The sequence below is a fragment of the Athene noctua genome, chromosome 4, assembly GCF_965140245.1.
Source record: "Athene noctua chromosome 4, bAthNoc1.hap1.1, whole genome shotgun sequence".
NCBI lineage: Eukaryota > Metazoa > Chordata > Aves > Strigiformes > Strigidae > Athene > Athene noctua.
The window spans coordinates 10,547,886-10,560,890 of NC_134040.1; the positions used below are offsets into that span (position 1 = coordinate 10,547,886).

General features: G+C 43.3%; 1 protein-coding gene across 4 annotated transcripts in view; it reads left to right on the forward strand.

Moving 5' to 3' along the window:
* The first annotated feature begins 4,824 nt into the window (after positions 1–4,824).
* Positions 4,825–13,005, forward strand: part of SH3BP2 (SH3 domain binding protein 2) — a 40,855-nt gene continuing 32,674 nt past the window's right edge. Inside the window, exons 1-2 of one of the 4 annotated variants that reach the window (XM_074903735.1) lie at positions 5,048–5,115; positions 6,560–6,697. In XM_074903735.1, the coding sequence (XP_074759836.1) occupies positions 6,678–6,697 (20 nt within the window). In that variant the 5' untranslated portion in view covers positions 5,048–5,115; positions 6,560–6,677. Of the gene's footprint in view, positions 4,919–5,047; positions 5,116–5,242; positions 5,328–6,559; positions 6,698–13,005 lie in introns of those variants that run through there. The other 3 variants (XM_074903737.1, XM_074903738.1, XM_074903739.1) reach the window with 3 other exon arrangements.

Genomic DNA, 13,005 nt, shown 5'->3' on the forward strand with positions numbered 1-13,005 from the left:
ACAGAGCACTTTATCTGGAGACAAGTTTCACTGTCGCTATAAATTTGGTGTTTACTGTCATTCTTAGTTAATGTGCTTAGTGTGAAACAGATTACTGCCTTTTGGATTGTAAGGAAACATTCCTTTGGAACATAGAATGGAAACTGATGTTTCCCACCTGTTTTAACAGACCACGGGTTAACAGATGAGGTCAGATGGGAAAAGCTTATGTTTTCTGGTAATAAGAGCAGGCAAGTTGAGGAAAATGCATTCTTCTAGTCTCAATAATGGCCTTCTCACTTAGTAAGTATAATCATGCAGGTTGAAAATCCCAGCGATCCAGAGTGTGGTTATTTCCTCTGAAGACCAGATAGGGGACAGATTACTTTCTTGGAATATTTAAGAATCCCTGTTTTTCTAATAATTCTCATGTTTTTCCGAGATATTTAATGCAACTGCAAAACATTTTAGTGAAATGGACATCCCCAAGTCTCCCATGCATGACAGAACTCAGTAATGTAGATGCCAAATCCAAATTACAGTCATGTTGTAGTTGTGCTTCAACACAAACACACCAGAAATCACACAGAAGAGATTGTTGTTTTCTGTGGAGAGGAATGATACAATTTGATTGCAAATGCAATGCAGAAAAAAAAAAAAAGGGTAATAATCTGTGTTGCCAGCAACAGCAATGACCACAGACATATCACTTTCCTCTTGTCCTGCGCATCAGCGAGACTGTAATATTGAAGACACGGAGGGATGTACTAGCTGTCAGCCAAATGCATTGGAGGAGTATTAGTGAGTTTATTTCCTTAAAGCTTCAGCTGGAAAGCATGACAGAAATAGGCAAAATGCCTTCATGAAGCCTTGCTTTTTCTGGCATACTTCCTCCATCCATAATGAATTGTTCTGTCTCTGTGGGGATACAGTTGGGCCCTGGAATAGGTTATATAACTTAAATTAATTGCAGTATTTGTCAGCATTAAAAACAACAAAAAAAGCCAAAACAAAGGTTTTATTTCACCAAAGGCTTGGTAAGAGTCCTATAAACACAACAGGGAATATCACTAATAAAAACATTTGCTCTTTTTTAGATCTCTTTATCTTCAGAATTTAAATATTTTTCATGTTTCTCTGGCAATTCTAGCTAACAAAGATAAGTACCCTCTTTGCACCTAAATATACTGTCATTTTAATGTGTGCCTTTTGGGGGAGGACAATCAGAACCCTCGTACCTCTCAGAGCAAATGTTATTATTTATGTGTACTGCACCTTACTGAGAGGCCCCCATTAGGGCCCCTTGTGATGGTGTCCCTGGAGCCGGACTCATTGCTTTTAGTCTGCATTCCCAGGTTGGGAGAGCCACTGCAGGAAACAGCAGCAAGGAAAATCAAAACTGGCCGTGGTTTGGGGTAGAACGATAGACTGAGAAATACCCAGAGCACATTTTAAAGCATTAGGTGTGTTGCATTATTTAAGCAGGTAACCCAGTCCTGAATCCCATAGTCGGAAATCTTGGGAGTATCACAATACCAGCTTTTAATCTGGCACTTCTAGATTTTTGTGCAGTTCTCTGATGCTTTTCAAGCAGAATACAAGTACTGAAATTTGACACAAATGCTTCTGTTCCTTGGGACTGAGCATGTTTTAGCACATGTTTTACAGGGTAATTGACAGAATTACAAATAAACAAAACCAAAACTTTGCCACCTTCCCACCCCAGGTTTGGATTTTGGATGATGCTCGGTTTGGTGCGGGCAGCTTACACTGGGCACTTTACAATTTCTGTGCCACATGACTGCGTAAATAACATGGAAGATACTTTTACAGAGCAGCTGGCGCTCAAAGTGTGTATCGAGCCATCACAAATCAGAAATCAGGCATAAGTAGAGATTCTGCAAGAAACAGAAAGATAGACTGATCAGCAAAGGTAAACCATGTCTCAAGGCCAGGAAATGAGACTTGCCAAAAGTCAAGCTAAAGTGGACATGCAAAGACAATTATAACAAATAGACCAAGGGTTTGCAGGCACATTCAAAAGAAAAAAAGGGATAACAAGGAAACAGGAAACAGGGCCACAATAACACAAGGGAAGCAAGGGACAGTGTCTTTCTCAGAATTCTGGGTGAGTTCTGGCTAATGAAATCACAAATATTTTCATAAGTCTGTTAGGTTGAGAATCGAGTCCAGCTAAAAATCACCTAATATTATTCATAATAAGGCTTATGCAAATTCTGTATTTAAGAAGAATGGAGGTGAAAGAAGCATCACAGCTACTGTAGTCCCTTGAATCTGATTTGTTATATGCAAATTTGAAGAAAAAAATAGGGATGATAAGAGCATGGATTTTTTTAGATGAAGGTAATGTTATATTTACTGATAAAATGAAGCTGGGATGTTTCCTTACTACAGAAGGTTATTGCAATTCAAAATAACTGGGTGGCTTCAATGACTAGAATACTGCCAGTTCAATAGTATATAGTACAGTTGTGAGCTGGTAAAAGCTTTAGATATAATTAACGAGTTCATCGGTTTGTGACAACTGAGAAAGAGCAAGCTCATAAAATAACTATGATTTCCTGATGTTACACAAATATGATTCTAAAAGCTACTGGGCACAGTGTTTGCAGGAGGAGTAAGCAAGTGGTTGAGTCCTCTCAGCTGGAACACTGCGTGCAATTTAGGTCACACAGAAAGCTTAGCTTGGACAAAAGGAAAACTCAACTCAGAAGAGAAATGGAGAAGGGCCTGTTACCGTGTAGTACAGTTTGCATAAAGGCTTGTCAGTTTAGCCTTCAGTTTGGAGGTGGGGAACATTTTCCTCGCTACGGACCAAATATGCCTTTCCAACACATTTGGCAGACCACACATTAACACGCTCCGCTATCCAATAATAATAACACACATGGTAATTTTAATCATGGGCTGTACCCTATATAAAATGAAGTCACAGGGCATATTCAGCCAACGGAACGAAGGTTCCCCACACCTGCTTCAGCTTAATGCTGTCGATGCACTAATCTGTCTTCTCTGGAGACTGAAAGTTCTGGGTTTAGTCAGGCAGGAAAATAAATGCTATAATTTCCACCAACAAAGTCAAGATGTTCTGACACAGAACTTGCCCCCAAATCAGTGGAAGTGCTCCATACAAACAGCTTTCCTGCTTGTGGTCTTCATATGGGACTTACTTGTGTTGCACAGCCTGTCCACAGTGGTACACAGCTGGCTGGCAGTCTGTGCAGCAGAAAGCTAAAGCCAGGGTAGAGGCTGCTGCTGGCTGCAGTTGAGATACATGCCGTGGGAAAGTTTAAGAAACTTCGTTTTCCTTAGGCCCTGCCAGCGCAGTTACTCCCTTAAACTCAGCAATTGTCTTTTTCTTTACATAAAGACTCCTTCAGATCCCATAGTAGGTGTTAACAGTTCTCTGTTTATGCTGTAAATCAATCAAAGATCACCACTAAACATTTCCTAACCAGCTTTTGCTAGTCTCTGTTGTACTTAAAACACAGGGCTTCACAGACCAAGCACTCTGTTGTATTCAGAAGAGGGATTTTCTTTGCTAACTCATACAAGTTTCTGTGAATTACAAAGAAAAATACTAATGGCATTCGCAGGAAATATTGCACCACCTTATTTTCTGACTGCAGAAACTAGTCTGTAGTTAGTAAAGCATTAGCTGACTAATCACGAAAGGAATCTGCTGCTTTTTATTCAAATAAATCTACAGAATCCTGTAAAGATCAATGCTTTAGGAATATTGCTTTATTAAGTGCTCTTTTTCAGTTATATTATTGTTACAAAGGTAAATGGAGTTAAAACTGACCACTTTGTGCCTCTTATAGCAGTACTCTCACAGTAGTAAAATGACTTTGGATACCATTTTTACAAGATTAAAAAAAATGTATTCTAAGTTGCTGGGCATTTTTAAATAGCTTTTTGATAGATTTTTTCATATTTCGCTTTTGCGTATTTTTAAATGTCATTATTTCAATTTTTTGCCTTTTTTTTTTTTCCAGTTAGAAAAAGAAGTCTGGGAAGTAGTAGGAGGCAAACAGAGAAACAATAAGCCCAAGAGAAGCCAAAATACTGACTAAAAGCTTATCTTAAACATGTGAAAATGAAGTGAATGAAGCGAACTTCATCTTGTCAAATTTTAAAAGTCACCTTTTAGAGGACTTAAAAATCCTTTCCCGACTGTAAAGTCTCTCGGGGGTACAGGTAAGCTTCAGAGTAATGGGGTCTGGTTGCCGTGGTTACGGGGCTGGATAAAACGAGCTTGTCTGCGCGGCCAGGCCGAGCTGCCCTTCCACCCGAGCCGGCCCGCCTTCCCCCGGCGCCTTCCCCCGGGCGAGGCGGCAGCCCCGCCGCAGGGCCGCGCTGTCCGCGCCGCCGCCTCCTTCCGGGGCGCAGGACACTCGCGAGCGGCCTTCGCGGCCGGCAGTCGGCTACAGCCTGCTCTCTCCGCGCCCGCGGTGTCCGCCAGGCTGGGGCCTGGGGCGCACCCCAGCACCAGATAAAGCCCGACCCTACCCGGTCACGTCCCCCGGGGCTGCGCCTCTGACCCCGGCGTCTGACAACCCGGGGCCGTGCCCGCCAGCGCCAGCCCTCGTGAGGCCGCCGAGAGCCGTCAGCACTGCAGCCGCCGACGGAGCCGAGCGGTGGCCGCGGGTCTGGGCCGGGCCCCGGCAGGGCAACGCGCCCTCACGCACAAACAGCCGCTGCTCCGGCCCGGCCCCCGACGGCCTCCGGCCCCCGGCAGGCCGGGGAGGGGCGGCGCTGCTCCGCCCGCCCGCCGCTCCCGCCGGCGGAGGGAGGCGGGCCCGGCCCGGCAGGTGAGGGAAGGGCGGGCGCTGGGCGCGGTGCCCGCTGCGGGGCCGGGCTGTGGAGCGGCGATGAGCGGCCGGCGCCCGCGGAGCTGAGCCGGGCTGCGGCGGAGGTAAGCGCCTTCCCCCCGAGGGGGCGGGGCGGGGCCGTTCCCGCTCCCCCAGGCGCCGCCGCCCCGCCCCAGGCGCCAGCGCCCGCTCCCTCGCACCGGCCCCGCGCGGAGGGAGCGGCGGCGGGAGGGGGCTTCGTGCGCGGCCACATCGCCCTGCCCCTGCCCCTGAGCGGCCGCCGCGCCGGGAAGCGCCGCGGGTGAGTCGCCGGGCGCCGCTGCCGCCCCGCCGGAGAGCCCTCGGGAGGGCGGGGGGAGGGCCGCCCCGGGAGCCGCCGCCTGGCGTTGAGGCGCTCCGAGCGGGCAGTTCCCCTCGGGACGGCTTCTGGAAGCGTCCCCCGCCTCGGTCCGTGTCCCTCGGCAGCTGCGCGTCGCTGGGAACGCGGGTGATCCCCGCCGCCGCCCTGGGAAGGTGCAGGTCCGCGGATGTGGGGGAGACAGCGGGAAGACCCCCTGGGGGGAAGGACTTGGGGGTATCATGGGTGGAAAACTGTGACCCAGCAATGTGCGCCCACGGCCCGGAAAGCCAACCCGATCCTGGGCTGCATCAAGAGAAGTGTGGCCAGCAGGGCGAGGGAGGGGATTCTCCCCCTCTGCTCCACTCTCATGAGACCCCACCTGCAGTGCTGTGTCCAGCTCTGGGGGCACCAACATCAGAAGGACACGGAGCTGCTGGAGTGGGTCCAGAGGATGTCACAAAGATGCTCAGGGGGCTGGAGCACCTTCCCTGTGAGGACAGGCTGAGAGAGTTGGGGTTGTTCAGCCTGGAGAAGAGAAGGCTCCAGGGAGACCTTACAGCAGCCTTCCAGTACTTAAAGGGGCTACAGGAAGGATGGGGAGGGACTCTTGATCAGGGAATGCAGTGATAGAACAAGGGAAAATGGTTTTAAACTGGAAGAGGGTAGGTTTAGACTAGGTATAAGGAAGAAATCCTTCACTGCAAGGGTGATGAGGCGTTGGAACCGGTTGCTTGGAGAAGCCGTGGCTGCCCCCTCCCTGGCAGTGCTCAAGGCCAGGTTGGACGGGGCTTTGAACAACCTGGGCTAGTGGAAGGTGTCCCTGCCCAGGGCAGGGGGTTGGAACTAGATTATCTTTAAGGTCCCTTCCTACACAAACCTTTCTATGTGATGATGCCTTCAGTGCTGCTTTGGTTGCCTGCAGGTGGAAGGTGAGATGGAGTTTGGCAGTGTGACTCCACCCGTGTGAGAAGGAAAGGCTCTTCAGGGGGAAGAAAAAAGTGTAGGTGCTTTCCTTCAGGAAAGAAAAGATGAAAGAGCTCTACTGTTTCCCCACTTATGTTGAGCTGTGGCTTTGGTGTTGTGAGTGTCAGGAGTAATTTCCTAGCGTATTTCCAGTGATAATAAAAATATGTGTTAAAGGATGAGGCAAGACTTCTTAGAGATGAAATATAGAGTATAAATGTGGTTTTGAAAGCATTTTCTTTAGTGTTATAATCGTCAAGCCCCTTCAGTCTTGGAAGCCCTCTCATATTTACTTGGGTCATGCTGTCACTTCTGACTAGGTTTGAAGTTCCCAATCGTCTAAAGGTGTAGGCTCTGTGCAAACTATGTACTGTACTTCTTGTATCAGTAGAGAGCAAGGACACTTAGCATGTGTTTAATTTGTCAACTTTTATCCCACAAGTGACCGCTGAGAATTGGTAGCAACTTAAGGATGCTGCTATCCATAATGAATTGAGAAGGTGGATAAACATTTCCCCTCCTACCATTCTGTCTGCTGAGACATCTCTTCTTGGGTCTTGATGATGCTAGCGAAGAACAGGTCAGTAGTGAGGCTGAACCAGCCTTGTACCTTCTCTAACTTCATCATTACAAATGAAATAACGTTGCTGAGCAGATGTCAAAGAGCCTCTCCTGCTGGTGTATGCACTCAGGCTGGCTGGGGCATAGTCAGGACTTTAGTTTCCTGTGTGAAATTAGTTGTGTTAAACTGATATTTTTCCTATTGTGAAAAGCAAATTTCCACTTCCACTCTGCTCAGCATTAGTGTCTTAGGGGTTATGAAACAAATTCAGATCTGAATAATTATATACCTTTTCTGTTTATTTTTAGTTGTATTTGTTCAGGACATGTAGAGCTGGAGCCTCTAGAGTTTATTTCATTCACATATGTCTTTCATGCTACAGACCAAACTGGAATTAACTTGTTGTTTTTCTTTTTGGCATAACACATGCTTCTTTCCCTTCCTGTTACTGTATTTTGGAACCATCTTGCTGTTGCAAGAGAGCCGATTAAGATACACCCCTTGCCAATATTCCATTACTGCAGAGTCAATACTGGGTCAGCTTAGTGGTGGGTTAAATGCTGTTTCCTGTTTGTAATTTTTTTGTTTTAATATCTCGCAGCTCTCCATAAAAGTCTTCACAAAGGATGACAAACTTCATGCTAAAACATTGGGAAAATAAAGAGCTTTTTTTGAAGTTATGAAGGAGAGAGATGCAGAGAAGCCGGTTCTGGAAAGGGTTTAAAGTTTTCAAACCAGTAATAATGAATACACCAGGATAAATTCCTACAGATACCTCAGGCAGGGCCGTCTGAGTGAGAATTCCTGTGTTCGAGGCCAGTTTGATCAGTTGACCGTGAATCTGTAAGCTCCCGCAGGCACATGACTTTCCTATGCTTCTAAGACCAGACTTGCAATCTGATTTTGTTGTTAGAAAACAGCCTACAAAAAAAAAAAACACAAACAAAACAGAAGGCGTAAAAAGTCTCCTTTGACTTTTGTGGACATGGAGCAGATAGAAAGCCAAACATGGCAGCCACTTTGGTAATGAATGCTTACTAGAAATGGAAATGCATTAAAAACTGTTAACTTACTCTTTACAACACTGAAGCACAAACATGGATGACCAAACGGCACATATATATTTGTCATTTTAACTGTAGGAAAAGTGCTTTTGACACTCAAACCCTGGTGGTTACACTGTTTGTTCTTCGCCCCGAAGCCCTTAGATTGTTAGTATGTTTATTGCTATGCTTTTACAGTATGGTAAGGTTGCAGTAATTAGGGGTATGTGTTTTAACTTGATGACATGGACTTAGTGTTGGTACCATCTTTCAGTCTCTTTGACATGAGATGTTAGACAATGGGTAATTTACACTTTCATCAGATTATCCAGCAGTTTCCTTAATTGTTTGGAATGTGCAACCCTGCAAGTATTGTGTCAATTAATTGTTGCTGGCTTAAGCCCTGATCTTAAAAGTACTTGCAGATGTAAGTAACCATATTATTTGTAAAACTGTTAGTTTGTGTTACTGCAGGATGAGGATCTTGGCTTACTACTACTATCGGACCGTGCAGGAAAGTTCATACAAGCTCAGACTCTTGGCAGAATTGATGGATAGCTCTGTAAACAATGCTAAGGACTCATAACAGTTACCAGGGGACTTCCAGAGTAAATTGTTTTTCTTTATGTTTGAAAGTATTTGTTGATACAAAGATTCTTTCACAATGCATTTAGTCTTCTGATGGGGATTTCTGAGGAAGGCAAGAAAATAACCTAGGTGGCTACTCCTCTCTTGCATACCTAAGCATTCTAGCCTTTTTTATATTCCATGAAGACATTTCCTGATGGCATTGCTTCACATTTCCTTTTGAACCTGTACTGTAGTGGAACAAACAGTGTCTGTAAAGGAGCTGGGAGTCTGGAAATCAGAGGGACTTAAGGCAGCCTCAAAGGTAATCTGAGAAACACGATACTAAATGGAATGTGCATTTTAAAATACCGTTATATACATATGTCATTGTCTATTCCTCTAATATTTATGGACCATTGCTAACTGTTGTTAATCAACACCTCTGTTACTCATCTTATTCTAGAATGTCTAGGCAAGTTGTGCCTTTTGCAGTGTGTTGAGGAAAGAACGGAAGACACTGAAGTTCTGATCTGTATACACTGCATATTGTTGTAAACTTTAAGGAATTATTTATCATGCTGTATATTACAAGCATATGTATCATCAGATTGCTTGCTTTAGACAAATGACTGGACTAGAACATCTAACAGAATTCTCAGTTCACCGTGCTTTTTAAGAGCAGTGTGCTGTCTCCTCAGTATTTCTACAAGACCTGTTTGAAGGTTTTCCCAGTCTTGCCTCTTCATAAACTCCTGTGGTGAATTTCTTATTAGTTAAAGAGAAAGGGGGTTGAAGAGTCCACATTTCATTTAGCACATGCAGGAATAGGAAAACTAGTTTTCCTGAGGTAAGGGATGAATTTTAAACAGGGCAATAGTTAGGGGAGAATAGAGAGACGTGAATTCCTATGGAGACAAACCTGAATGTTCTCCCCCTGTCCCAGCACACCAGCATAACTGAAATGTTCTATTTATTTTACTTGCATGCCAGCTCATTTCCAGTAATGACCAAGTTCTTATCTCTTCCAGGGTGTTGTTATTGCAGTGGTTACACATATCTGAAGCATATCCTTGGCAGAAAGATATTTAAAGATGATGCACAGTGCAGAGAAGGATTTACAGTCATTCGGAAATCAGACCTTCACAATACTTACATCTTCAGCGCCTGCAGACTTTGTTTTTAGGAGAATAGCTTGCATGCCTGTTGTAAGGATTCCTGTTGCATCTTCCTGCCACAGTCACAGGCTGGTTTAACCAAAGTAATTCAGGGACGCTTAATCTGCAGCTAGGGCTCTCTCTAAAGTAGTTCTGGCAAGTCTTAGCTTCATGAAAAGTGAACATTCTGGATCTGTTTCCTAAAAGGGTTATAAAGAGCTGAGCTAGATGGCTGGTATGAAATAAGCAAATCTTTGGCAAAGTTTAGGAATAGCTGCTTGCTGGATTAATCTTCATATCTCTGGTTGTCCAGAGGTAGGGAAAGCAGACCTTTGCTTCCTTGCAATCTTAGCTTCCTGGAAAGGCCAAGGGTAGAATTCCAAGGCTAGAGAACTCGTGTTGTCATTCTCTTTATATTTGAAAATTCTCACTGTTCAACTGGTTATGGTTAAAGCATTCTGGATTTTTTTATTTACTCTGTTACAACATTGACTGACAAACTGTACATCATTAGTCATGTATAATCACAGGATCACTTCCATTCTAATGGAACAGTAGGGACATTTGAATTGTTACGTCTGTTCAGCAAATATGTATGTTTTTACTTGCCCTGCAACCTGTGCCTGGCCCCACGCTTCTAGTGTTAATTTGTCAAAGAAGAAAATTCCCAATTCAAGCTAGCTTTGTATCCTTACATTTTTAAAAAGTTACTACTTTTTCCATAGCTAAATGTAACCACTCTACTGTAACTTATAAAAACACGATATTTGGATTTGTCATTGTAGACCATTTCCTTGGATATGTTGGGGCAGGAAGACAGGAGTTTGGGTTCTGTTCTTTATAGTATGACTAACTATGGTGGTGATATTGTAGTGTATGTCAGCACTTAGAGATGACTGTGGTAATTCCCAATAATTCCAGACTGATTAGGTGCTTACAGGGACTTCTAGAGCATGGAGATGGTTTTATCTGTCTCACAGAATATTTAGAAAACTTAATACCTGCACATAGATTTGAGATCACTTTACAAAAACTTGAGTGGTGCATGTAAATAGACTAGTTGCAATGGCAACTACATCAAGCAACAGCAATCATAAACTTTGCTTACATGTACTATCATCTCCTCTTGACACATGCATGCACGAAGGGCTTGTGCTATACATCGCTGTAAACCACTTCACTGATATTTTTGATTGTTTCAGTGCAGGGAATATGTTACAGCCCCCAAACGCAAAGGTTACCAAGCATATTTAGCCAATACTTTTATTTCATGATCCCTTCAGCTTTGACATAAATGAGAATACTAGGAGAAACTTGGATTTATGCCTTTAATCATGAACTCCCTGTAAAGGACTCTTGGGACAGGAGATCTTTAATTCAGGATGGTTTCCTCCAAATACAAAAGTGGAATTTTCATTGGAACTCATATGAGAGCAACAGCTGAGCAAAGTATCAACCTTAATTTTTTTAAAAAATCTGGTGGCCATGGTAAGTAATATTTAACTTTTTTGTGAGCACCAAAACTCTGAAATTTTAGAATTCCTTTTTGTCAGGAACACCAGACAAATAGCAAAGATCACGAATGAGGTCTCTAAGAAGAGGAAGTTGTATATATTTTAAGCAAGCGTTTTATTATTCACTTTCTTTCAGGGTGCCTGTACTGTACATTTTAAGCCTTTCCTCTAATTAGAAGGATAACATGCTGTTTTAAAAACCCAGAAACTAAAATCCCTCAGCATAGTAGCTGGAGCCTTAAAAGAAACAAGACTTAAATTTAGTAGTTGTCAGCATTCAGTACTACTTAAATATGATAAATTAAGGATGCCTTTCCAGGGCTCTGCACACTTTTGCAGAGTTGACAGTTCATGAGATTATTTCAGTTCTGAGAGTTAGGATTCAGTTATGAGTTTCTGTATAGGTAGAGCATCATTTTTACACAGTGAAGGAGGTAACTATTTCACAGACTGGAGCAGCTGCATTTTTGTCCTGTGGATTGAGACTCACTGTGTCAAGGTGTGGTCATCCTTTCTTTAGTGTGTTCATCTTTCTTTTGTTTGTTAACCTTCTCTGCCCTCATTCCCCCTATCCAGTATCTGTATTTCTGTCTTTTTACCATTTTCAGCATACCTGTGAGAGTGGTAATAGTGTCTGCAGTCAGAGTCTTCAGGCAGAAATGGAGTTTTTTGTTTTCTCCTTTCTTTGTCAAAATTGATGGTGTGACAGAAAGACTGGAGGTAGATCACCTGTTTATCTCACCAATTATTTTTAACTGCTATGCAGCAATACCACAATGTGCTTTTTGCATATACGGAGCAGTACTGCAATGATGCTAGAATTCAGGCACTGTATGACTTTCAGTATACTTTCAGTGAGTTTAAAAAAAGAAATCCCACACTGACTGACCAGTGCTGCTAGACAGTCGTTGCTCACACCTAGAGCAGAGGAGGAGCAGCAATATACTAATCAGAAATTTCCTGAGGACCCAGTTCTTAGCACTGGCAATTAGTATTTTATGTTACAGTTCATCTCCTGTTTTACAGCTAATTTGTAAATTTCCAGCATCGTGACTTAACACTGGTTACCAAGTTTCCAGTTAAGTGATTAGTCCCAACTTGTTGTTGTAGAAAAACAACCTTCATTTTGGAGTATGAATGATATTCTTTGTTCTTGCTTCTGGCAGTACTTGGAAAGAAAAGGCTATGAGAGTCCAACGGCACCAGTGTGCATGTCTGGAACTGTTGCTATCTTGGAGATCTTAAGTGTTGAGAGAGAGATGATGGGAAGTGTGCTGCAAGACTCATCATGAAAGGTGATTTACGTGTAACAGACATGACTAAAAGCAAAAGATTTCTAAGGAGTTTGAAGCGTATCCAAATAAACAAGAGGAGAGAGAATAGTAGAAGGAAGTAGGAAGATTTAGGATTCCTATGTTTTGTACTCGTATGGTCAAAAAACCCCCCAGACACACTGGGTGATGGAAATGTAGTCTGCACGTATGGGTTTTCTCTCTATTAGGACAAGAATGTGAGTTTAGATTGGGCTTCAGTGTCCTGAACTCCACCGTTACTGAGTGTAAATGTACTTTTTCATTGTTCAGGTTGGCCAACCCAGAACTGCCAGCTGAACCACATCTTTTGGTGTTACCCTGCTTTAACAGATGGCAATAAGGTCAGGTCTAGTTTAGCTGGCAGCCTTCCTATTTAGATGAACTATGAATATATGTTGTGCAATTTAATAATTAATCCTTAAACAAAAGCAAGACTTAATTCTAAATGTTCTTAAATTGAGATGACTTTAAATAACTCCAGCTTCATCTTGTATTAACATGGAGTTTTTCATTCAAAGATATGCAAAATAAAAACCAAGAACCCTTGGAGGAGGGAAAATCTTACTTAACACGTCAGTTTCCACTTTCATGTTCAGTTCTTCTCCAGACAAATAATCTTTCTACTCTCCAGGAGAGCTGAAATCAGTCACTGAGATGTCTTTATGCATCACTTCAGGATGGCATCTCGGATCTTGAAACAGATTCTAGTTAAGTGTAAAAGTGTGTGTTACT